The sequence below is a fragment of the Hippocampus zosterae genome, chromosome 15 (assembly GCF_025434085.1).
Source record: "Hippocampus zosterae strain Florida chromosome 15, ASM2543408v3, whole genome shotgun sequence".
NCBI lineage: Eukaryota > Metazoa > Chordata > Actinopteri > Syngnathiformes > Syngnathidae > Hippocampus > Hippocampus zosterae.
In genome coordinates this window covers 2,772,872-2,799,678 of record NC_067465.1, presented here as the reverse complement: position 1 = coordinate 2,799,678, position 26,807 = coordinate 2,772,872, and the positions used below count along the sequence as shown (strand labels likewise).

The 26,807-nt window shown below is 47.6% G+C and overlaps 1 protein-coding gene across 1 annotated transcript in view; it reads right to left on the bottom strand.

Annotated features, from left to right (window-relative positions):
- The window catches only part of ptch2 (patched 2), a 52,073-nt gene that overhangs the window by 1,147 nt on the left and 24,119 nt on the right, over window positions 1–26,807 (bottom strand). The window contains exons 10-22 of the mRNA XM_052087257.1: window positions 11,564–11,695; window positions 11,309–11,464; window positions 11,088–11,180; window positions 10,886–11,011; window positions 9,472–9,859; window positions 8,860–9,381; window positions 7,896–8,038; window positions 7,642–7,822; window positions 6,375–6,655; window positions 4,970–5,107; window positions 4,421–4,563; window positions 741–1,119; window positions 44–539 (exon numbers count right to left, since the gene is read on the bottom strand). Coding sequence (XP_051943217.1) covers window positions 44–539; window positions 741–1,119; window positions 4,421–4,563; window positions 4,970–5,107; window positions 6,375–6,655; window positions 7,642–7,822; window positions 7,896–8,038; window positions 8,860–9,381; window positions 9,472–9,859; window positions 10,886–11,011; window positions 11,088–11,180; window positions 11,309–11,464; window positions 11,564–11,695 — 3,178 coding nt within the window. The remainder of the gene's footprint in view (window positions 1–43; window positions 540–740; window positions 1,120–4,420; window positions 4,564–4,969; window positions 5,108–6,374; window positions 6,656–7,641; window positions 7,823–7,895; window positions 8,039–8,859; window positions 9,382–9,471; window positions 9,860–10,885; window positions 11,012–11,087; window positions 11,181–11,308; window positions 11,465–11,563; window positions 11,696–26,807) is intronic.

Sequence of the window (26,807 nt, the reverse complement as noted above, 5' to 3'; positions counted from 1 at the left end):
TAAAACATGTGCCACGGCTCCAAAGGAAAAAAAAATCTCTCACCTTGTCTGGTCGGTTGCGTCATCTGATCCTGTTGACATTCCGCATCCTGCAGCTCTAAAGAGTCTCTCTTGCACGAGTAAAACTTAGTCCTCTTAGTGGCCTCAAAACAGTCCGATTCAGTGTCCGCGTCGAAGCCTTCGTGCATGTAGCCCTGAAACGTCGACCCCGGCAGGGTCGGGTGCACGGCCACCGTCACGGAGGCTGTGGCCGTCACCATGGTGACGGGCCCACCGGCTACGGAATTGCCATAGTTGGCTGGCCCTTTAGTCCTGTTTGGCTGAGGCCCTCGACCGCTCTGTAGCCTGGGGCCACTCTGGTAAGTCCGCCAAGGCTGGTGAGCTTTGTCTCCAGGTAAGTTTTGTGGTCTTGGCTGCTGCTGGTCCCTCTTGGGTCCATCCCAGCATGTCACCTGAGAGCTCAATGGCGACTGAGCATTATGGGATGAGTCATTTGGCGGTTCTATCCGTGCTCCGGTTTCCCTCGGTGGCCTCACCACCTATCCCAGAAAATACAACTTTTAACGAAAGATTTTCAAAATATTTTACAGCCACGTAACACTGGTACCATGATCGAATTTCAAGGTACAGAACGTCGCACGAGGAATATCATACATAGTTTCATAGATGTCCTGAATTTGATTAACCGAAGTTGGAATGATAATAAATGATCGAGGGTACGCGTGTGTCATCATGCGTACCGTCAGTTTCGGGAAGCTGGGATTCTTGCTGGCTTCCAGCAGAATGTGCGAGGTCGCCGGCGGCACGCTGTACGCGCTGCGGTCGCCGGACTTGTAATCCTCCTCGCCGATCCCCGACGTGCTCGTCATCTCGGTGTAATATTCCGAGTCGGATGTCTCGGAGAAAGCCCAGCGTGGGTCGTGGTGGTCCGCGAAGTAACCGTGGTGACCCATAGGCGGAGGGAGAGGCGGCTCGGGCGAAGGCGCTGCCGGGCAGCTGCCGTCGTCGGGCAGCGGCTGCTCGGCAGGGGGGCCCAGCATGGAGAGGAGGACCGGGAGCAGGACCAAGCCGTTAAGCATTCCCAGAACGGTCAGGATGGCCAGCACGGCAAAAAAATACCTGAGGAGGCAAGAGGTGAGGGACATTAAAGCAGGATATACATGCAGCAATATTCGGGATTACGCAATCTCTAACTAACTAAGCACTCGTTACCAAATAAGCTAACAATTAGCCTAGCCTTGTCCATTCTCCTACTCTTCGTCTAAACTGTGGCACAATGCTGCCCCTCGCAGGTCAGTGTTGTTACAACACCAGACAGCTGGTTCTGGGGAGGAGCCTTTTTTTTGTGTGTGTGTTGCGTGCATCAAGGCAGGGCTAACGGAGGGAGGGCGGGGGTGCGCACGCCACAAGAAAGAACTCCAGAGAAAATTAGAGAGATCGCTTAAATACTAGCAGAAAGTAGGGAGCGAGAGAGAGTATGTGGAAACAAGCTACGAACATTATTGATATTTAGCATCCTGTTCTCTGAGGGTCATACTACATTTCCGTCCAGTTTGTTTGTCCTTACTGGAGTTGCAGGTACCACCAGCCAATCACAAGGCTCTTAAAATACAAACGACCATTCACACACAAATTTACACCAATGGAATTTAGAGTTTGTGAAATGTATCCATCTACCCATTTTCTATGCCATTGGAGTGAGTCTTACATCCTTACATCTGAATTTTTGGCCTCTTTTCCTGCAGCTTCCCCTCCCATTAAAAGTGCACACAACCAGAAATCTTTCGAGCGCTTTGCGGCGATGCTTATTCAAAGCCAAGCTGACATCACATGTCACGTGCTGTGTCATCAAGCCTCCTAATAAAAATGTCTTCGGAACGAGCAGGCGAGGGAGGCAGGCACATATGCGGAACGGTGAGACCGAGGTGAGCCAGCGCGACAGCGACGTCAGCGGGGACCTCCAACGGCGTCTCGCTCTTCGGAATTCTGTTGTTTAGCTAAACTTTAATCTCTTCCATTTGCCGTCTGGGTCTGGGGAGTCATGAGTGAGAATGAGGGCAGGGGGGTGTTTACATGTATGTGGGATCAGTGTGTGTGTGTGTGTGTGTGTGTGTGTATACACGCGCCGGCTACGGACTGAATGTGCCGAATTAGGCGTGCTGTTTACTCAGCGTATTACAAGGCCAGGAGATGTTTACCGCAGTTTATTTCCCCTCCTCTGGCTAGTCAGCTCCAGCCCTGCCCCATCCGCCGAACCACAAGACCTCCAACAAAGATACCCAGACCAATTTGTCTCACTTCTCGAAAAGAAACGCAAACGATAGTGTTCTGTCATTTTTAAAACAAATTTGGTATGTGTTGCTTGCTCAGGTCAGATGTAAGGTATTTGAAAGTTTCCCATCATACCTATGCTAATTTCCCTTAGCCTGTCTATGGTGTTTCCCATTATATGTTAGCATAAAGCTAGTAGGCTTTCCTTCGACAGAATGACACAGTTTGGTTGTTTCCATTTCCAATGCTTGATTCGCTTTTGCTTTGTGTGTCAACTGTGAGTGACAAATAAACAGCTTTGCCTCCTATTTGGAGAACTAATTAAAAAGTGTGTTATTTGAATATGTTTAAAACGTGTTAGCGGCAAGAAATGTTCTCTCAATATTGCGGCTTTCTCCGCTATGCATCTGGAGCGTGATAAGTGGGTACATGTATACACCTTTTCCTCTCCATCTGGATGCAAGGAGGCCAACCTCCGAGCACATCTCCTCCTTTCTTCTCTCTCGTCCCTCCCTTGCCTTCCTTTTCTGCAGAAAAAAACTGTGCTTTTTATGTCAAGGAGGCCCCCGCTCGCAGTCTGTGAGCTCAAGGTTGTGGTTTTGGATTCTGGGCCGGGGAGACCACATTCAACTGAAAAACATTGAGCTATTTGCCTTCTTCTTTTTTTTCTCCCCACTCTGACCATGAAACACTGGTAGAAAACGGGTGCACACACACAAACGCGGGGGCGTCCATGTCTGTTGGTGGCCCAAGCACAATCAAATCTAATTTAGCCCACTCCTTTTTTTTTTTTTAAACTATGGCACCCACTGCGGAGGTGGGGAGCACCAAACAGATGATCGGAAATTTTCCCGTGTGTGTGTGTGTGTGTGTGCGGGTGTGTGTGTCTGAGAAGGAGAGACACCACCCAGTGGGTAGGAGAACACTGCATGTTTACGAGCAGCTGCTAACATACCCTTGATGTTTTCCCCATTTGTTGTGTGTTTTGAGGTCGGAGAGATGGATGCGTGTGTGTGTGTGTGTGTGTGTGTGTGTGTGTTTGAGTGTGTGTGTTCAGAGTGACAGAACCAGGTGCATGTTTGTTGCTGTGTCTCTGTATGACTGAGTGCGTAAATAGGGGTAGAACATTGCCACCCGCATGCTAAACCGACCCCCCCCCCACAAGGCCTCCTACCGAGAGAGGGGGGGAGGCAAGACAACTGTGGCTCAACACCACACCGACGTCAAACGAAACAATCTCTGAAGGTAAACACACGGACGGTGTTGCGCACACAGTAGCAGATGCACACCAGTGGTGGGAAGTCGCAAAGTATTTGTCCAGTAACAGATTGTTTGGGTGTGTACTGTGCTTAAGTATTTATTTTTATGATAACTTTTTACTTTTGCTCCTTACATTTGGGGGGGGGGGGACCCGAAGCGTGCTGCATTTTTTTAACATCTTTTCATTATTAATCCTTTCAGGTAGAGCGGTTACTACAGCGGACAGCTTATCAGGTTATAGGTTATCAAAATTTGCGCATGAAAGGGTTAATTTCGAGCATCTTTTTTTAAATCACACCACACAGAATAGTGGTTTTAACAAACTCGTCAAATTTGAATGCTGAACAAAAAAAAAAAGTCACAGCGTTTATCAAATGATGGAAGCAAGTTCGTCGAACATCTCTCTCATGCCTGCCGATTCCGACAAGCAACATGCTGGACTATACCCCACTCGCTCGCTCACCAGTTAATTTATTCAATCCCAGCCAATTCTGGACCAAGTCTGAAAAGACGTTTAAAACCGTCTTTGGGAGTGAACGAGTTAATAGGTTTTGGGCTAGTCATCATAACTGAGTAAATCACAATTGCGCTGGATAACCTCTGATGTGAATGAAAGCAATGACGTTCATTTTAGCCACTGCCTTCCCCAAAATCAGGAAAACTGAAACGCCGTCAAACTCTTTGCACATGTTTTCGGCAATTATTTTTTTTGGGAAAAAAAAAATCAGATTTCGCTTTACGGGATTGTTAAGTACTTGTTTTGACTTGTCACTTTTGCTAGGAGCTGAATGGGTACTTCGCTTTTCTTGACACAACTATCTGGACTTTTACAATCGCCATCTCAGAGCCCCCCCCCCCCCACACACACACATACACACTCGCATCTCACCTCATAATGAAGTCAAACTCGGAGCCCGCCAGCATGAGAACGCCCAGCAGGGTGGAAATGGCGCCGTCGACCACCGGGGCAAACATATGCTCCAGAGCCACGGCCGAGCGCTTGTTTCTGCTGCCAATGGCTGTCAGGAAGCCCTGCCGCAGAAAAGCGGGGTAAGGGTGTGGGGGTGGGAAAAGGTGGAAAGGAGAAATGAATTGCAAATCTTGCCGATTGCACAAAACTCGCGCTTGTGGTGGCGAGGCTTGGCACTCGTCGGAATTCCTAGATTTGTGGTTTTTTTACGGGGGTGGGGGGGGGGTGCCTATAGAGTTACAGGATGGTGTCCTATATGTGAAACGAGGTGATTTCAAATAGGGACGGGCACTGGATGGAATTTCCTTGATTGAAAATTGGGGGGGGGGGGGATTAACAATCTGTGGGTATCTTTTCTTTGGCCATTGTTCTGGTGTAGCGCTCACATCCTCAGAACGCCAACTAGTGGCTCGAGGCAGAAGGCGCGCGCACCACCGCGCAGCCAAAATCCTTCCGACGTGGACTCACCAGCGCAATGTGAACAGTGAATTCCACTCCGATGCCCACCGAGGCGATGAGGATGACCACGGGGATGGCGCTCAGCTTGATGCCGATCAAACCCATGATACCGAAAAGCTCCACCGTCATCATGGCCAGGATAAACACCTGAAGACACACAGGGAATAAAATAAAGGGGGGGTTGTGTTGAAGGAAACCGGCCGATGAAAGCGTGGAAGCAAGACGGCGTGAAAGATTAAAGGTGACGTGAGGGACTGACTTGAGCTCTTTTTTGCCTTTTCACCCCACACAATCTTTGACCTCGGGGGTCACGGCGGTGTGGGCATCAAATTACCCGCCCTTGGGCTAATACTTCTCCATCCCAACCGTGCTTCTTGCTTTTCCTCGTAATGATTGACAGAAAGTGAGACAATAGCTCTCCTCATGTTGAACTGTCTGCCGTTTATATCGGTGGCATTGTGTTTTTTTCGGGGGGGGGGCAGGATTCACTGTAATTCCAGCCACAGTCTCCACTTTTTGTTGCACGCACTTTTCAGACGACACACTCACAAACAGGTATCGTGCACACCCCACCGGGCCCCGCCTCTTAAAGGCACAGGCACGTCTGCAGATGGCTACAAAACGTGAAGGATATATTTTTTTAATATTCTGGTTGCGATTTGTTTTGCGAAATGTCGTAAAAGCATGTGAGCTACTTTGACGCGTAAATAAACGACCCCCCCCCCCCCCCTCCCATGGACATGAAGGCAGTTCCTGAGAGCTTTTGATGGCGCCGGGGTCTTCTCGCTGGGGGCACGGTTACATTGCAAAATGATAAAAGCCGTTTTTACTGCTCGACCACATACAGGCTGACTGAAAGCTTCCATAGGCGGGCGGATGCGCGGCGACTGCATGCGCTTGTGTGTGTGTGTGTCTACTTTCAGTCCAATTAAACACATTCCAGCAGAAACTGCAACAGTTCTTGTGGTCCAGCCCACCCCCCTCAACCGGGTGTGGACACACATTTGTGGATGGGAGGGGGTGGGGGGTCACCAGCTTGATTGTGAAACGTTTTCTAACAACTCAGGACTGTCCTCTCTTTTTCTGGCTCCCACATCTCTCTGATGGATGGGTCGAGCGGGCCAAGGTCGCGACTGGGCGGATCCGTCCTGTCCCCCGAGCCTCTCGTTCTCCCCTCTGACAAAAGCAGTGATGGAGTTGGAGCTAGAGTCTTTCTCGCTCTTTCGCATTCCCTTTTCGGAGGCATTAGAATGACAAAGGTCCCGCGGATGTGTGTGTGTGTGCGCACCGCAAAAGCCCCCCCCGTCCCCACCGCCCGCCCGTTGCACGACATTATTGAGCTGTGCAAATGGGGAGGAGGATGACGAGCGGGAGGAAAAGGTGGGAAACATTCAAGACGCAGAGGTGGACTCACAATGATGCCGGCGGTCCACGGGTTGAGCAGGAGCAGAGCGCAAACCAGGAAGGTGCAGGCCAGCACCACGCTGATGGCCAGGAGGAACCAATGTCGCAGGCCGATGTACTGCTCCCAGAACAGGAACGGGTATCCGTTGGGGTAGTTGAACAGGCCCTTGCGGCTGAACTCGTCGCAGATGGCCCGCACGCTCTCAATGGCTTCCACAAAGTCGCCGGCTTGCCGTAGCCCGTTCAGGTAGTACGGGAACTGAGCAAAGTCCAGGGGCTCCGCGGCCGGAACTGCAAAGACGCGAAATAGGCCGGGATGTGAGCGCTATATCGATATTTATTGGAGCATCTATAGTTAAGATCAATCCCGCAATGACGTCCTATGTGTTGTGTTGTGTTATTTTTGTGATTTTGATTTCAAAATGGCGCCGCGAGAGTGGCTGCCTTTACAGCAGCTCCTATATTTTGTTGTTCTACTTCTTCCGTTCATAACTTTGCTGCTGTGGATTGGGAATTTCTCCATTGCGAGACGAATAAAGGTTTTCTTTTTGGTCAATTTGTGCCCTGCGATTGGCTGGCAACCAGTTGATGACGTCCTACGTGTTGTGTCGTGTTATTTTTGTGATTTTGACTTCAAAACGGCGCAGCGAGAGTGGCTGCCTTTACAGCAGCTCCTATATTTTGTTGTTCTACTTCTTCCGTTCATAACTTTGATGCTGTGAATTGGGAATTTTTCCATTGCGGGACGAATAAAGGTTTTCTTTTTGGTCAATTTGTGCCCTGCGATTGGCTGGCAACCAGTTGATGACGTGCTATGCGTTGTGTTGTGTTATTTTTGTGATTTTGACTTCAAAACGGCGCAGCGAGAGTGGCTGCCTTTACAGCAGCTCCTATATTTTGTTGTTCTACTTCTTCCGTTCATAACTTTGCTGCTGTGAATTGGGAATTTCTCCATTGCGAGACGAATAAAGGTTTTCTTTTTGGTCAATTTGTGCCCTGCGATTGGCTGGCAACCAGTTGATTGCGTCGCCCGCCTCTCGCCCAATGACCGCTGGGATAGGCTCCAGCCCACCCGCGACCCTCGTGAGGAGACGGATGGATGCATTTCTTGCTTTTTTTTTTTACAGTAGAAATATTTTTTCTGTGTGTTTAAAACATAATGTGTTCTTTTACGGGAGGCCGAATGTTTTTTTTTTTGTATTTTTTTTTCGGTTTTTCTCACGCAAAAATGGTTGCATGGCAAACAGGATAAAATAGGAGAAATCTTGAAGACTCACTGCGCAGATTCTCCCCCGTCGTGTCGTACTTGTCGTGGATCCACTCTCTGGGATGCGGATAAAAGTTGGCCTGGGAGGCGGCGTAGCCCAGAGGATCGTTACTGACCCACACCGTCAGGTAAATATAAAACACCTCGGGGGGGATGAGACCCTCCGCATCCACCAGCCGGCGAGAAGTCAGCTAAGCAAAGGGACATTTTGTCAGATGGGAGGTGTCGGCGGCGCAAAACCACAGAAGCGACGTCTCCTCTTACCTGGCTGTAGTTAAAAGGCTCTTTCTTGGAGCCGGTTTGGATGAGGAGTTTGTACGCCAGGGCGCCGTCCTCGGTGCCGTTCCGGTAGCTGTCCGAGGTGATCCTCCCCGCCAGCCAGTCTGCGTCGAAAGCAGCTTGAAGACCTGTTAAAAAAAAAGGAACGTGAAAAGATGGCCGCGCTTGTCATCATTAGTTGTTTTAATTTTCTGCTTCGGGGGAAATGATAAGAGCAGCCTTCGGGTGAGGGTGTGAAAAAAAAAAAAAAAATCATGTTTCGGTCTCGATTTGGACAGCTGGCTTTGATTGGCCTGTTCGCTATTACTTCCTCCTGACTGGGCCTCTGACATGTCCTAGCCCGAGGACGCACACGCACATGCAAACGATAACCTTTGACCCCACCCCAATCTGTCTACTGCTCCACCCCTGAGCCCAGGTGGATGGGGGGGGGGGGGTAAACGGAGCGAATGAACTTTCACTCACCCCCCCCAACCGACCTCAATGGTCATTCATTCCCCTCAGGGCTTTAGTACACCTGAAAAAAAAAAACGTTGGCCCCCCCCCCCCCCTCGCCAACTGACACCACTCGCATTCTGTGCTCTTGATTCCATACAAGCATGTTCTGTGGCGCGCTGGTCACACGTCGCATTCGGTCAGACGTGAGCTGGAGACTTTTGGGGGTACACCCCGCCCGGACGGATCACCAGCTGATCGCAGGGCACACATATACACAAACAAGAATTCGCACCGTGCGTTCAAACCGATTCGGAGTCTTCAAATTTAGGCCACAAACCTGCTCGCTGCTACTCGACCATTTTTTTTTTTTTTTTGGTCTTAGTTTTGAAAGCACGCCTATGTTGAACCATAAACATTTGTTTTTGTTGGTGGGGTCAAATCGCCATTGTTATGTCCATCCTCAGCATCTATTCCCTGACACCCCCCCCCCCCCCCAAAAAAAAAAAAGTACCTCTAAGCCAGTCCTGGAAGTAGTGCAGCCACATCCGGGGCAGTTTGCCGTCGCTGTCTCGGACTACGGATCTGACAGAGTTGAAGGCGTTGTGCAGCTGGATCAAAAGTCTCTGTGAGCGGGCGTAATCAAATCCGTCCATGGTGACCAGATACATGTTGTAGAAGGAAAAGTATTTGAACTGGGCATCGATGAAGTTGTACTCCTTGGTGTCGCGCGGCACAATGTCGGTCAGGTAGAGGCCGTCGTGCACCATGGTGGTCCCGTACAAGCTGAGGCCCAAGAGGCCCAGGAAGAGGATGACCACGACGGCTTTGCTCTTGGGCTTCAGGAGAAGCGGGGCGTATTTCTCCCGGGCAAAGTGGGACAGGTTCCAATGGAGGAACGGGAGCGGGACGCACTTTTTGCCCAATTTGGAGTCCTCCACCTGGGCTAGGAGGTCCCGGGTGGAGCTGGAGGTAGGAGTGAAGAGCTGGGAGTCGTAGAGATCCCGGACGGGGGGAGCGGCTGTCGGCGTGATGGCTGCGAGGGGAAAAACACGATTGATTATTTTTGCCCACTCGGAAAAAAAAAAATATCATCATCTCACGATCATAACTTGAATCCTCTCACCTTGCGACGTGGGACACAGGATGATGGAAGTCGGGCTGGTGGAGATTTGAGAGGTCGGCGGCAGGATGGTGACGATGTGCTGGCCGGCGGCGTCGCACTGCGTGAACGCCTGCACCGTGGTGGTGATTTGAGTACTGGTGGTGATGGTGGATCCCGCCGCGGCGGCGGCGGCGGCGGCGGCGTACTGGCGCGGGCGCGAGGCCGGCGCCCGCTCGCCGGCGTCCGACAACTCGTGCGGGGAGAGGTGAACGACCCGGTCGGCGCAAGGACTGTACAGGCAACACAAGACATCCAAGCGCTTGTCCTCGCGCCGGTGGAGGTCCAAGCTGAGTATGGCGGGGAAGATGAGCAGCACCATCGCAAAGTTAAACACCACCACGATGGCCGCCTGGAAGGAAGGAAGGAAATTAAATGAGATCGAGAACATCGTGGGCAATTTTATTTTATTTTTTTCCCCAGAATCTCTGATCATTGTAGGTGTCAAACTCGAGGCCCGCGGGCCAGATCCGGACCCTCCAAGTCATTGCATGTCATACTTTTTTTTACACAACAAGACAGAAAAATGATCATAACCAAACGTAAGGTCAAATATGTAATATCATTATGCTTCCAAACGGTTGCGAAAAGACAAAAAGGGAAACTTGCTTTTTTTTTTCTTCCTTTTCCATTATGAGTGTTTGTGGAGCACAACCAGACAAACTATTAGTGGTGCACTTTCCTAAAAAAAGAAAATATTTGAGCCCGGCTGGGTCCACACACTTAACCCGGCGAGGAAAACAAGTTAATCTTTGCCCAAAACAAAATAATAGGCCAGAAGGTAAAGCTCGGAAAAAAAAAATTGGGGGGGGGGGGGCAGAGAAAGAATGAAGAAGCAGGGAGTGCGGGTGAAAATGAAAATACACGTCTATGCCGCGAGTCTGAGCTAAACCATCCTAACCAGTAGCCCCTCACTGACACCCCCCCCCCCCGCCCGCCCCCCTCTCGGGAGCTGACGTCCTGACAGGCTGCGGTTTGTGTGTACTACGGCGAGTGTGTATTTGGAGCGTTGCGGACCACCCGCAGTGGAGTCACGGATCAGAGCAAAGCGCGCCTCGGCGGCCCAGTGATATACGGATCTGAGAGCCGCCCCCCCCCCCCCCCCCCCCGCGTACACAACGTTTCGAGAGGAAAAAAAAAAAAACACGTTGGTGCTGTCGGCACGGTGGCCATAAAAATGGGAACAAAGGTTTTCCTCTTGCTCCGAATAAATGTCACCTCTCTTAATAAGTTATCCCTTTCATTTGCAAAGGAGGCGCGGGGCTCTCGTTTATTTATAAATTTCGTTTATTTCGTTTATTAAATAAAGAAATTGTTTATTTCTTTGCATAAAAAAAAAAGAAGACGAAAAAAATTAATAAAAACTGAAACCGGATACCTGCAAGGAGAAAGCTCGCAGGGCCGGGATGGGCACAAGGGCGGCCATGAAGAAGGCAATCATGTTGTTGATGGAAGTCAGAGCCACGCTGGTGCCCGTGCGACGCAAGCAGTCTCCGGTCCGCTCCTGGGGGGAGAAAACGTTTTAGACGGGGGGTGGGGGGGGGGGGGAGAATTGGAAAGGGGAAGGAAGGTACCGGTACCTTAAAGGGAATGTTACTCCCGGCCTCTGTGAAGGAGTGAGCCAAAAGAAACATGTCATCCACTCCGATTCCGAGTGCCAGGAAGGGAAGCACCTGGGATAAGAAACGGTTAGTCGGAGTGGGGGCCATCCAAAGTCTTGACATCCAACAGTCAAGACCGAGCACTTTTTTTTTTTTTTGGAATAGTACGGAGAGTTTCTCTGATGACAACATGTCGTTACCTGAGTGGTGGCGGCATTGAAGGAGAGTCCCAGCAGGGAACAGAGGCCCAGCCCGGCGGCCACCGACAGAGCCACCAGCAGCACGCCGGCCAGTCCCACGGCCCCCTGCGACTTGGCGCAGTCCCACCTCAGCATGGTCACGCAGGCGTACGCCAGCTAGGGGTTAAAAGGGGGCACACGCGTGTTTCAAAATCTCCCGTAATCCGTCTTGGGGCCGTGTCCGAATTTGACGGAGGAATCGATGGCTGCGCTCACCATGAGCAGGTAGCCCCCGGCGATCCGTAAGACGCTCACGTCGGAGAAGGATTTCATGATGTCGTTGAGCGTGGTGGTGGAGAAGGCGTGGATGGACTGGCTGGAGTTGGACGGGATACTCTGGTGGACCGCCTGGGGGGGTAAACAAGCCGTAAATCAGCGCGGGGGGCTCACGTTTGGCTCACGTGGGGCCTGTCCGAATGCTCTTAGCGTCACACGCGAGAAGGAAAAAAGACGCCGCTCGGATGCCATTACATACATTCTGCACGTTGTTTATGTAACGTGAAAGACTCCAGTGCCATCAGTGCTTGCGTGTCCCTTTCAACACCGCTGTATTTAAGAGCCCCCCCCCACCCACCCTTTGCCCCCCCCCCCAAACTGAAAAAGCCCTTTGAAAGAGAACACGGTTGTGCGCGTGCGTGTGTTTTCACATGTGCTCGTCGTGTGTGTGTACGTATGACAACCGAGGAGTAATGAGCACAGATGCCAGAGGTTGCAATGTCAAAGGTGAAAGCAATGGGGGTTGGGGGGGGGGGGGTCACATGACTCAGGAGGCTCAGCTTTTTGGGGCTTTTTTTTTTTTTTAATTGATAATATATCATCGTCATCACAAATTTCAGCTACATTTTGCCTGTTTGTTGCATTCACAGCGGGATAGCGAATTTACCCCCCCCCCTCCACCCCCCAAATAAAAAACGTCATGCGTTCGCCCTCCCACTCTCTCCCCGCTTAGCCCCACAGTGGTGGGTGTCAGCTATCACAGCAACAGCTTGTTCCCATAACGAGGACTCTGACAGTGAGAGATGATTGGGCTGCCACACACACACACACACACACATTCCTGTAAGCCTATATTTGTGAGGTCCGGGTAACTCCAGATAGGGAGTGAGGACCACCCTTTCTGATAGGTTTAGAGAGGAACTAGTCTTAGATTTGTACACTAGATGTCACCCCAACTACTTTCCCCACTTCAACTTCTTTAAAAAACAGAGCAATAAAAAGTAGACTTGAAACTGAAATCATAGCAGGAGTGAGGACTCTGAATGGGCACATTCAAAGTCCTCACTCCTGTTGTGACTTTGGTTAAAATATTTTATCTTTTGTGGTTTTGTTGCAGTTAAGCATACAAATCAACTTTTGGTATGGCCTTCAGAGTTTTTCCTCTCTTATTAACCTGCAATTACACAGCAGACATTTTGTATTTTAATTTTTAAGTGTGAGTAGTCTGTTTTATGAATAATTTGATAGTTTCAACTTAAGATAAGCAGAGTTCCTCATTTATACATTATATATCAATCACAACTTGAACCGATTGATTGCTGTACAATTACTACTACAATAAAAGTGACCCATGCTTTGGCCAATTAATTTACGGAACTAAATCAAATATATTGTAAAACTTTATAAGTACATGTCAACATTAAATCTCACCTCAAGTAGAACATTTTTAACAACACTGCTCAGGAAGAGTAGAAAAGAATTGAAAAAAAAATACTCCAGCAAGAAAATTTAAATTTAAAAATGAAGAACTCGAGAAGCAGATCTTTTCTTGAAGTTCTTTACGTCTTTACAGGTTCTTTGAGCCAAGGCCTGCGGCTCTTTCATTTTGCAGTCAGTGCATTGTTCTTGCTTGACACCCTTTTATAAGTCTCCCCAGGTGTTTTTCCACAGCAGCCTTTTCTTCTTCATTCCATGGTCTCCTCAAATTTGCTCTGGGAGACCCTAAATATGATGACAATTGCAATTTAATGATACTCACAAAGACCACCTTGTGATAGCTTTACAATGTGGATTTTATACGTAAAAAAAATAAAAGTACTTGTCTTTTTCTCCAATTTAGATTTTGCCTGCTCTTTGGGTGTAAGGTTTTTTCCATCCATCCATCATCTACCGCTTATCCGGGGCCGGGTCGCGGGGGCAACAGCTTTAGCAGGGAAGCCCAGACTTCCCTCTCCCTAGCTACTTCTTCCAGCTCTCCCCGGGGGATCCCGAGTCGTTCCCAGGCAAGCTGGGTGACATAGTCTCTCCAGCGTGTCCTGGGTCTCCTCCCGGTGGGACATGACCGGTACACCTCACCGGGGAGGCGCTCAGGAGGCATCCGAATCAGATGCCCAAGCCACCTCATCTGGCTCCTCTCGATGTGGAGGAGAAGCGGCTCGACTCTGAGCCCATCCCGGATGACTGAGCTTCTCACCTTATCTCTAAGGGAGAGCCCGGACACCCTGCGGAGAAAACTCATTTCAGCCGCTTGTATCCGGGATCTCGTTCTTTCGGTCACGACCCATAGCTCGTGACCATAGGTGAGGGTTGGGACGTAGATCGACCGGTAAATTGAGAGCTTCGCCCTTTGGCTCAGCTCCTTCTTCACCACGACAGACCGATACAACGTCCGCATCACAGCAGACGCTGCACCGATCCGCCTGTCGATCTCCCGCTCCCTCCTACCCCCACTCGTGAACAAGACCCCAAGATACTTGAACTCCTCCACTTGGGGTAAGATCTCCTCCCCGACCCGGAGGGGGCACTCCACCCTTTTCCGACCGAGGACCATGGTTTCAGATTTGGAGGTGCTGATTTCCATCCCAACCGCTTCACACTCGGCAGCGAAACGCTCCAGTGAGAGTTGGAGAGCCCCGTTTGAAGGAGCCAACAGCACCACATCATCTGCAAAAAGCAGGGATGTAATACTGAGGCCCCCAAAACTGACCCCCTCAACGCTTCGGCTGCGCCTATAAATTCTGTCCATAAAGGTTATGAACAGAATCGGCGACAAAGGGCAGCCTTGGCGGAGTCCTACCCCCACTGGAAACGATTCCGACTTACTGCCGGCAATGCGAACCAAACTCTGACATCGGTGGTATAGTGACCGAACAGCCCGTATCAGGGGGTTCGGTACCCCATACCCACGAAGCACCCCCCACAGAACCCCCCCAGGGACACGGTCAAACGCCTTCTCCAAGTCCACAAAACACATGTAGACTGGTTGGGCGAATTCCCACATACCCTCAAGGACCCTGCTAAGGGTGTAGAGCTGGTTCACTGTTCCACGGCCGGGACGAAAACCACACTGCTCCTCCTCAATTGGCGGCTCGACTTCCTGACGGACCCTCCTCTCCAGCACCCCTGAATAGACCTTACCAGGGAGGCTGAGGAGTGTGATCCCTCTGTAGTTGGAACACACCCTCGGTCCCCCTTTTTAAAAAGAGGGACTACCACCCCGGTCTGCCAATCCAGAGGCACTCTCCCTGTTGACCACGCGATGTTGCAGAGGCGTGTCAACCAGGACAGCCCCACAACATCCAGAGCCTTGAGGAACTCCGGGCGGATCTCATCCACCCCTGGGGCCTTGCCACCGAGGAGCTTTTTAACCACATCGGTGACTTCAACCACAGAGATAGGAGAGCCCACCTCAGAGTCCCCAGGCTCTGCTTCCTCCAAGGAAGGCGTGTTGGTGGAGTTGAGGAGGTCTTCGAAGTACTCTGCCCACCGGTTCACAACGTCCCGAGTCGAAGTCAGCAGCGCCCCATCCCCACTGTACACAGTGTTAGTGGTGCACTGCTTCCCCCTCCTGAGACGTCGGATGGTGGACCAGAATTTCCTCGAAGCCGTCCGGAAGTCCGCTTCCATGGCCTCACCGAACTCTTCCCACGCTCGGGTTTTTGCCTCGGCGACCACCGAAGCCGCGGTCCGCTTGGCCAGTCGATACCCGTCAGCTGCCTCTGGGGTCCCACAGGCCATAAAGGCTCGATAGGACTCCTTCTTCAGCTTGACGGCATCCCTTACTGCTGGTGTCCACCAGCGAGTACGGGGATTGCCGCCACGACAGGCACCAACCACCTTACGGCCACAACTCAGATTGGCCGCCTCAACAATAGAGGCACGGAACATGGTCCACTCGGACTCAATGTCCCCCGTCTCCCCCGGAACATGGGAAAAGCTCTGTCGGAGGTGGGAGTTGAAACTCCTTCTGACAGGGGATTCCGCCAGACGCTCCCAACAAACCCTCACTATACGTTTGGGTCTGCCAGGACGGACCGGCATCTTCCCCCACCATCGGAGCCTACTCACCACCAGGTGGTGATCAGTTGACAGCTCCGCCCCTCTCTTCACCCGAGTGTCCAGAACATGCGGCCGCAAATCCGATGATACAACTACAAAGTCGATCATCGAACTGCGGCCTAGGGTGTCCTGGTGCCAAGTGCACATATGGACACCCTTATGTTTGAACAAGGTGTTCGTTATGGACAATCCGTGACGAGCACAGAAGTCCAATAACAAAACACCACTCGGGTTTTGATCAGGGGGGGGGGCGTTCCTCCCAATCACGCCCCTCCAGGTATCACTGTCATTGCCCACGTGCGCATTGAAGTCCCCCAGCAGAACAATGGAGTCCCCAGCAGGAGTACTCTCCAGCACACCCTCCAAGGACTCCAAAAAGGGTGGGTATGCTGAGCTGCTGTTTGGTGCATATGCACAAACAACAGTCAGGACCCGTCCACCCACCCGAAGGCGGAGGGAGGCAACCCTCTCGTCTACCGGTGTGAACCCCAATGTAAAGGCACTGAGGCGGGGGGCAATGAGTATGCCCACACCTGCTCTGCGCCTCTCACCGTGAGCAACTCCAGAGTGGAAGAGAGTCCAACCCCTCTCGAGAGAACTGGTACCAGAACCCAGGCTGTGTGTGGAGGCAAGTCCGACTATATCCAGTCGGAAATTCTCTGCCTCACACACCAGCTCGGGCTCCTTCCCTGCCAGAGAGGTGACATTCCATGTCCCAAGAGCTAGCTTCTGCAGCCAAGGATCGGACCGCCAGGGTCCCCGCCTGGACTCGAATCTGCAATGAAATGGGACATCCCTGATTTGACACTCATTGTCAAATACGTTGCATGCATTTTAACTGGTTAAATTATGAAAAAAGAGATATAGTTCCTCATCCAAAGCTTACCATCCAATTCAGTCTTCCCTCTTTTGGAGAGATGCTTTTCCCTTTTTGGAGCTAAAGGTCGATACCACCACATGAAAAGGAGAACAAAGTGACACATTTTACTAAATCAGTGTTGAAAAAAATATGCTATCAAGGCATTCATTTAGTAACCCAATTCCAGTGAAATTGGGACATTATGCTCATCAATCAAAACAGAATACAATGATTTGCAAATCATGTCCAACCTATATTTAAGTGAAGCATTACAAAGACAAGACAACATTCAATGTTCAAATTGGTACATTTAATTTTTTCCAATAATATTTAACTTAGAATTTAATGGCTGTAATGCGTTCCATAAAAGATGGAACAGCTAGCAAAAAAAATAATGTTGAGAAATGCTCATCAAACCCCTGTTTGTCACATCCCACCGGTGAACAGGCTAACTGTGAATGGGTGGGTGCCATGATTGGGTCAAAAAGTAGCTATCCTGAATTCACAAGCAAAGATTGGGTGAGGGTCACCACAAGTTGAATCGTTGAAGGACAGAGTTTCACAACGTATAATTGCAAGGAATTGAGGGATTACGTCATCTTTGGTCCATAATATCAAAAGGTTCAGAGAATCTGGACCAATCAGTGCATGTAAGCGGCAAGGCCAAAAACAGATAACATTCAAAGGCCATGACCTTCGACCTATCAGAGAGCACTGCATCCAAAACCACCTTGTCCCAGCTTGTTTGGAACGTGTTGCAGCCATCAATTCCAACATAGTAGTGTAGCCAATTAAATAGAGGTTGAACATGACATGCAAATCATTGTATTATGTATTAAATACAAGTTCGTGCTTCCATTAAGAATAGAGAAGATTTACTGGGCAACATATAACATTTGAAAGGTATGTTACAAGAACATCTTGTATGATTTCATGCTAGTCAGTGTGAACCAACCGACATAATTAAATTTTGTTAGACCAATGCAAATATTTGGCAGAAATAAAATACTGATTCCCGATTCAAAATAACCATCATCCATAAATTATCTTCCCCCTTCAAGTGCATTCCAGTGGCAGCCAGTGAACGAGCCTGGTCTCTATTGAACGCGAATAGCAGGGGTTTCGAAAAACAACTTTTATATTGATAGATTACATTGTCCAGTGTGGGCAATGCATTTGATAAATGAAATGGGAAGAACATGAATCTAAATACAAAAATACCCAAAACAATGCTGTAATCGATCGTGTAGTATTGTACAGTAGAAATTTTTGTTGTATGTCATTTCATAGTGCTTTAGGTGCTAGAGTGAATTTACGCCGCATTATTTCCCCCAAGAAACATTTGATTTATAACGGCTAAAAATACACAAGGATTAAATATAATTTATATATGTTCCTCATAGAAATTAAAACTCTTGACATGTCCATTCATCCATTCTGCCCCCCCCCCCAACCCAAAAGCCGACTGCCCCCATGTCGAGCGTTGCCACGTACAAAGTTACACCAGTGTAGCCCCTGAAAACAGCTTAAAACGGAGCAAATGTAACCCTGCTCAGGAGGTGGTTTAAACATTTACTCTGGAGTAAATGCTAGTATGCGGGGCAGCACCGATATTAAATGGGACGTGTGAACGCTACAGGAGTAGACTTGCTACGCGTGAAAAGAGTTGATTACATACGGGTAGAATGTGTTGCTTTCGTGCTCGTTTGTACTTCTGTCATCTTTCCTTTTGTAGGAGACTGGACCATCTCAGAGTTGATTGTGTAGTTTGTTCCTTTGTTATGTGTTCACAAACCCCCCCACAGAATTTATTTTGTGATTCCTTATGTTTCCTTTCCAATTGCCTTGCCATCTTTAAATTTGATTGGCCACAGTAGAAGCAATAATGACTTCTGTGCCAAACTCGTTTGCCTTCCCTTTTTGTAAATGCTTTTATGGTTAAAGAAGGATCTTCTTTGCTCATCTTTTGTTTTTACATAGGTTAATGGGTTACCTTCTTTACGAATTGCAGACATGACTGTGCTCCTCTGCTTCATATGTCTGATGACTTGTAGAGTCTTCACTGGATGTATCATAAGAGAACAATTTTTCTACCTTTGGATGGAATATCTCCTCGTCATCACTCGACTCAGAGGATGTCTTAGTTGGTTTGTATTCCTCATCTGATCCAAAAAGACTTGAGTCAGAATAATCACCATCTTCAGTGGGATTGTCCATCTGTTATTAAAAAAAAAAAAGGATCAGAAAATACCATTGCAATTAATGATGTTAGAGAATAGTACTGATAATTCAGGCTTACATGACAAGATAGTTCTGTGGGATAAAATATTAATCGAACACATTAACATGGCAAAACAGAAATACCTTATAGAAATAACTTATTTTGTTTAATATGGGCAAATAAAGCATTTGAAACTGACCGGGTAATCAATTAAAAGTCGACTCATTATAATTTTTAAAAATGTCTATATCACTCATTTCCAGTGCTTGGCAAAGATAGGTAAGTGCCGAAACCAAATAATGGTATCAGGCTGATACCGGCATTATTTTAAGGTTATCGTGGAGGCTGCCAATACCAGCAATCGATATTTCAGAAAATTAAAAACTTAATAAATGTAAATTTAATACTGTACTAGTTGCCACTACACATTTGGCGAATCATCTGCGTCACAAAGAGAGGCTTATTTCCAAGTATTTGGCAATCCAATAACAATGATGGCCGACACAGAGTGCGGAGAGAACAATTTTCCACGTGAGCTGTACCCAGGTCAATCTTTTCATACACCTATTAAGATGCAATTTCTGTATATAATTACAATATTTACATTAATTCTTTGAACGCATCATGTGTACTTTTTAATCAAATTTGTTTGAATTCCTTCCACGTTCATCCTATTATATTCCCAGAAGAGGAAATTTCTCTTAGTATGTGGCGACTAAAATGAACGCATATTCACTAAATCTCTGCACGCCAGAGCATTTTTTTTCTCCTTGAATTACATCAACATTCATCCACTAATTTGCCGATTAACGTCTAATCACTAAGTTGATATGAGTATGATAAGGTTAAGATTCATGCTGAGAATGCATCACTAGTGTGTTTTTATAAGCCTGGGCCAATAACTGGTTTGACGTTTGAAAAGTCAAAGTTTCAATCACCACTAATTCGGCTTTGCCAATAAGGATATTTGGGATCAATAAACGATGAGCGAGTGTGGTTACAAATCGCAAAGGTTGATGACAGTGACAATGTATGTTGCCACAAAAAAAATCATCAAAATGTCCCCATAAAATAGTAGAAAGCTTAACAAACATAGAAAATATGCATCTCTCCTCATATAAGTGGGGGGTTTTTCAGCCCAAAATGCATAGGTTTTGGTGATCCACACATTTAACCTTTATTATTTTTTATTTTTTTTTATTATTTTATTTTAACTTTTGTGTTGATAATGGTTCACAGTATAATATTTCGTTCAACCCACTTTGTTATCTGTAAATTGCTTGGTATTTTACATCGTCTTTTTGCAGTTACTTTCTGTATATGGAAAGACACTGGTTCCATTTGCAACTAATTCTCTGCTCAACTAAGATGGCGGCGGCGGCGAAAGACGCTGGGTCATTTGCAACTAATTTTCTGCTCAACTAAAATGGCGACGACGACGACGGCGAGACGATGGCGGCGGGGGGGGGGGGGGTGTTAAAACTTGATTTTACCACACCAACGACCTATTCTGTGGCGCTGTATTGTGTGTCTGACGGCCTATTGAAAGTTTATTGTTTGAGAGGAAACTTTCTATCTTGGTGACAACTCCTTAGGTACAGCATAGTAGAGTTATTCATATAGTTGGTTTCACTCTAATGCTGATATAACACGAACCTTTGAGCCTGCCCGAATTACTTAGAATAACTAACTTGTAAGAAAATATTCAAAACTTGAGTGTCTTACCTGCTTTAATTCTGAAGTATTTGTCACTTTCTGTGGTTTTCTCGATGATGCTGACTCGTACGCTCACTCTTCTCAACGCCTTCCTTTTGTGCAGGTAGCAAAGCGCGCGTTTCCTAATTGATGGTCAGCGAGTGTGATGTGGGGGAGGGTAGCTGTAGAAACTCGTTTCCTGCAACGTAACTGTGACGTTTTGGGGTGTGAAAACAGCCCCGCCCCTTCATAACCAAAACTCCTTCACTTTTCCTCTGAGGTCCGTTTTGAAGTGGGGCATAGTAAATGTCAAGCAATATCAACATATTTTATGAAATCTTGTTTACACCAATGTCATGTACTCCTAAAATGTGTGTATATACATACTGTATATATATACAGTATATACACACACACACATATTTTAAAAACGACTTAAAATATTGTAATTGTTCTGAAAGCAACATTATTCCCAAATGCTAATATGGAATTGTGATGAAACATCATTATTATTTACTTATTGGATGCAATTCGTATTATACAGTTTCGATGTCCAAAGCAGAATAAAACGAATTAGATTTTCTGGGGACACGACTGCAACACTCAACTCTTCTTGCAAAGCTTTGTTGCTGCTGTATGAACCGCGCTCCTAATTGATCACGTGCTCAAACTAGTGTGGGGGAGGGGAGCTGAATAAACTAGGTTCAAACAGTGCAACTGCGAGGGTTTGGAGCTGGGAACAGCCCCTCCCCCCTTCATGGCCAACGATAAACTAAAATTGCTCAGCCTTTAACTTTTATTTTACTCTGCGGTCTGTTTTGAGGGGAGCATGATAAATTTCAAGCAACATCTATATGTTTCAGCAATTGTAATAACACAAATGTATATACCTGTTCATATTTTTTAAACCAGACTTAAATATTATAATTGTTCAATGAAACATAATTACAGTAAGTATTGCCATCTATGGACTTCTGTCAAACGAAAATTCCCTCACCCAGAATAAAAATCTATGCATTACACATTTGAGTACGATATTACATTATATGATTGCTTCAGGAGTATGAGGTACCGAATCCCCTGATGCGGGCACTTTGGTCCCTCCACCACAGATGTCAGAATTTGGTTCACATTACCGGCAGTAAGTCAGAATCGTTTCCAGTGAGGGTTGGACTCCGCCAAGGCTGCCCTTTGTCATCGATTCTGTTCATAAACTTTACGGACATTGGCAATTTCTAGGCGCAGTGTAAGTGTTGATGGGGGTCCATTTTGGTGGCCTCAGTATTACATCTCTGCTTATTGCAGATGATGTGGGACTGTTGGCTCTTTCAAGCAGGGCCCTTCAACTCTCACTTGAGCGTTTCGCAGCTGAGTATGAAGTGGTTGGGATGAAAATCAGTCGGAAAAGGGTGGAGTTCTCTCTCCGGGTCGGGGAGGAGATCTTGTCCCAAGTGGAGGAGTTTAAGTATTTTGGGGTCTTGTTTGCAAGTGAGGGCAGGAGGGAATGAGATATCGACAGGCGCAGCGGTGAAGCGGCTGCTGCTTGCTCTGAGCGCTTTGTATCGGTCAGTCGTGGTGAAGAAGGAGCTGAGCCAAAGGGCGAAGCTCTCAATTTACCGGTTGATCTACGTTCCAACCCTCATCTACTGTCATGAGCAATGAGTCGTGACCGAAAGAATGAGATAATAATAATAATAATAATACATCACATTTGTAAGCGCCTTTCACAACACTCAAGGACACTGTACAGCCAAGACCAATAGTAAAACACAGATAAAATAATAAATAAAGAAAGAAAGATTTAAGGCGGGTAGGCAAGTCTGAATAGGTGGGTTTTGAGCTGGGTTTTGAATAAGGAAAGAGAGTCAATATTACGAATGTTGGGAGGAAGTGAGTTCCAGAGTTTGGGGGCAGAGCGACTGAAGGCTCTGCACCCCATTGTACTGAGATGGGCAGAGGGTAGAAAAAGGTGGAGGGAGGATGAGGACCTGAGTGAGCGAGAGGGAATGGAGATTTGAAGAAGATCTGACAGATAGGGGGGCGCAAGGTTATGGATGGCTTTGAATGTATAGAGAAGTATTTTGAAGTTGATTCTAAGTTTGACAGGAAGCCAGTGGAGCTGTCGGAGGATGGGGGTGATATGATGGAAGGAGGGGGTTCTCGTGATGATCCGGGCTGCTGAATTCTGAACAAGTTGAAGTTTATGGAGGAATTTTTGATGGACACCGAAGAGGAGTGAGTTGCAGTAGTCAATACGGGAAGTGACGAGCCTGTGAACAAGGATAGCGGTGGTGTGCGGAGTGAGTGAGGGACGGAGGCGGTTTATATTGCGAAGGTGGAAATGAGCGGACCGGGTAATGTTATTGATGTGGGAGTGAAAGGATAGTGAACTGTCAAGGATGACACCCAGACTCTTCACCTGGGGGGAAGGAGATATAGTGGCATTATCAATTGTGAGGGAGAAACTGTCGGCTTTGTTTAGAGTGGATTTGGTACCGACGAGTAGGAGTTCAGTTTTATTGCTGTTTAGCTTGAGGAAATTGTGGGTGAACCAAGATTTGATTTCTGAGAGACAGTGAGAGAGGGACGAGGGTGGGAGAGAAGCGTCGGGTTTGCTGGAGAGATAGAGCTGGGTGTCATCCGCAAAGCAGTGAAAGTGTAAGCCAAATTTGCGGAAAATGTTTCCGAGTGGAAGGAGGTAGACAATGAAGAGGAGCGGACCGAGGACAGAACCCTGGGGAACACCAGAAGAAACGGGGAGGGATTGTGAAGTAAAAGAATCAACTTGAATGAACTGAGAGCGGCCAGTGAGATATGAGTGGAACCAATGTAGAGGGGTGTTGGTGATGCCTATGGTAGAGAGTCGATTGAGGAGGATGGGGTGAGAGATTGTGTCGAAGGCTGCACTCAGGTCAAGGAGGATGAGGATGGAGATAAGGCCAGAGTCTGCTGCCATGAGAAGATCGTTTGTGATTTTTATGAGGGCTGTTTCAGTACTGTGACGGGGACGGAAGCCGGACTGGAATTGTTCATAAAGACTATTGTCGGTGAGGTGGGAGTGGATCTGAGAGGCGACAGAGATCCCAGATACAAGCGGCCGAAATGAGTTTTAAAGGTGTTCCGGGCATGTCCCACCGGCAGGAGGCCCCGGGGACAACCCAAGACACGCTGGAGAGACTGTGTCACTCAGCTGGCCTGGGAACGTTTCAGAATCCCCGGGAAGAGCTAGGAGAAGTGGCTGGGGAGAGGGAAGTCTGGGCTTCCCTGCTAAAGCTGCTGCCCCTGTGACCCGACCTTGGATAAGCGGTGGAATATGGATGGATGGATATTACATTAGTGATCGATTCATAACAACGGACGAACGTTCCGATAAATGGAACCTGGAAGCCATACGGAAGCTCGAATTAGAGCAAACTCAAGCAAGTACCGTTCGATACCGCGGAATAACTGTCTGCACCACTTTTTACTCTCTTTGGCACAAAAACAGCAGAATCTCTCTATTAGCATGAGTTTACTGGAATCGTGAACGACTTTCTATTCCATTCATTTACATTTACGTCCTGTCGATCGTTGCATCCAAACAAAGGAATGGTAATGACTTTGGAAGAGAACATGGAATGCATCCGATTAGATGCTCAAAGCAAGTTGCTTGTGGCTCGACGGACTGTAGAGTAAATGAACGTTTCCTGGAATGCTTGACCTGCTATCATGCTAACTCAACTCAACATTATTTATAGAGCACTTTCAAACAGCCAGCGCTGCATACAAAGTGCTTTACATGGAGCAATTTAACATATACAACAAACAGTAACGCAGTCTGTAATAAATACGGTAGAAAGCACCGAACAGCAAAACCAAGAACAAATCTAAGTCATGGTGAGTCAAATGCCAAAGAATACAAGTGAGTTTTGAGGCGCGTTTTGAAGATGGGCAGCGAGGAGGCTTGCCGAATGTTCAGTGGGAGGTCATTCCAGAGAGAGGGACCAGCAACAGAAAAGGCTCCATCCCCTCTGAGCCTCAGTTTAGTTCTTGGTCCTTCTAATAATGTCTGGTCCGCCGACCAGATGAGGTCAGCGAGGTAAGGTGGCACGAGGTAATTTAGAGATTTGAAAAGGTCATTTAGAGATTTGAAAACAATTTGCGCTAACTGGAGCGCTAATCAGAGAGAAGGCGAGTTCCATCGCGCTATGGGCATGGAGGACTTTGAAGGGTCCCGTGGATGCCTTCAGACATTTGTTGCACAACATCAGCTGAGCAACGCTGTCTTGGGTGGTGATCGAGGGGAGGTCAAGTTCGAGATAGTGAGTGATTGGAAAGAAAAGCCACCAGCTGTTATAGGTCTCATTTTGGAGCAAAGAGCCCTCATTTTGTGACTACTCTTGTTATAATGTATTTTGTTCATATACCTGTACTGTATACTGCCGTTTTGTGTTATTTGTGTTGTTGGGGCATATATTTTTGCATTTTACTGCTTGTGTTCTTACACATGTATTTTGTTAACACCATGCATTGCATGTTCATAAAGGACGTGTACCGTAGTCATGTCCCACATAAGGAAATTCTGTTATCAAGACTGATTGAGCAACGCAAACATGATTTCTTACTAAAGAATACTTACTGTTGTTACTTATTGGATGCAAATCATAATGATCCAGTTGAAATGTCCAAAGCAGAATGAAACAAATTGGATATGCTGGGGACACTTCTGCAATACAGTACCTAACTCATTTTTTCTTGCAAAGCGTTGTGGCTGGCTTCTGCGCAGCTCTGCTAATTGAAATGTAAACAAACTCATGTCTGGGGGGAGGGGTGCAGAAAAAACTTCGTTTTGGAGCAGGTAACAGCCTCTCCTCTTCATGGCCAATGACTAAGTCAATTATCAAAATTGCCATAGCCTTTTTGAACTTTGAGGTCTGCTGTGAAGGCGAGCATGATAAATTTTGAGCAACATCTACATACAGTATTTGAGTAACTAGGCTCACCAATGTCACATACTCCGCGCACACACAGTATATTTAAACTGACTTACAATTTTACAATTGTTTTTAAAGCAACATAATTCCAAACTCTAATATGGAATTTAGATGAAACAATTATTTACTTATTGAATGCAAGTCATATTTTCCAGTTTCAATGTCCAAAGATGAATGAAATAAATTGGATATGCTGGGGACACTTCTGCAATACAGTACCTAACTCATTTTTTTCTTGCCAAGCGTTGTGGCTGGCTTCTGCGCAGCTCTGCTAAATGAAATGTAAACAAACTCATGTCTGGGGGGAGGGGTGCTGCAAAAACTTCGTTTTGGAGCAGGTAACAGCCGCTCCCCTTCATGGCCAATGATTAAGTCAATTATCAAAGTTCCCACAGCCTTTGTGAACTTTGAGGTCTGATGTGAAGGAGAGCATGATAAATTTTGAGCAACATCTACATACAGTATTTGAGTAACGAGGATCACCAATGTCACATACTCCTAAAATAATTACAGCAAATAAAATTATATATACTGTATGTTCACAAACACAACCGCACACACAGTATATTTAAACTGACTTAAAAATTTACAATTGTTTTTAAAGCAACATAATTCCAAACTCTAACATGGAATTTAATCGTTTCTTGGTTTCTTGGAATTGGAATTCTTTACTTATTGAATGCAAGTCATATTTTCCAGTTTCAATGTCCAAAGCAGAATAAAATGAATAGGATTTTCTGGGGCCCTCCGTGAGTCGTCACCTTACCGTGGTGGAGGGGTTTGTGTGTCCCAATGATCCTAGAAGCTAAGTTGTCTGGGGCTTTATGCCCCTGGCAGGGTCACCCATGGCAAACAGGTTCTAGGTGAGGGGCCAGACAAAGCACGACTCAAAGACCCCAATGATGAATACAATAAATGGATCTAGGTTTCCCTTGCCCGGACGCGGGTCACCGGGGCCCCCTTCTGGAGCCAGGCCTGGAGGTGGGGCTCGTTGGCAGGCGCCTGGTGGCCGGGCCTACACCCATGGGGCCCGGCCGGGCACAGCCCGAAGAGGCAACGTGGGCCCCCCTTCCCATGGGCTCACCACCCATGAGAGGGGCCAAATGGGTCGGGTGCAATGTGAGCTGGGCGGCAGCCAAAGGCGGGGACCCTGGCGGTCCGATCCTCGGCTGCAGAAGCTAGCTCTTGGGACATGGAATGTCACCTCTCTGGCAGGGAAGGAGCCCGAGCTGGTGTGTGAGGCAGAGAATTTCCGACTGGATATAGTCGGACTTGCCTCCACACACAGCCTGGGTTCTGGTGCCAGTTCTCTCGAGAGGGGTTGGACTCTCTTCCACTCTGGAGTTGCTCACGGTGAGAGGCGCAGAGCAGGTGTGGGCATACTCATTGCCCCCCGGCTCAGTGCCTGTACATTGGGGTTCACACCGGTAGACGAGA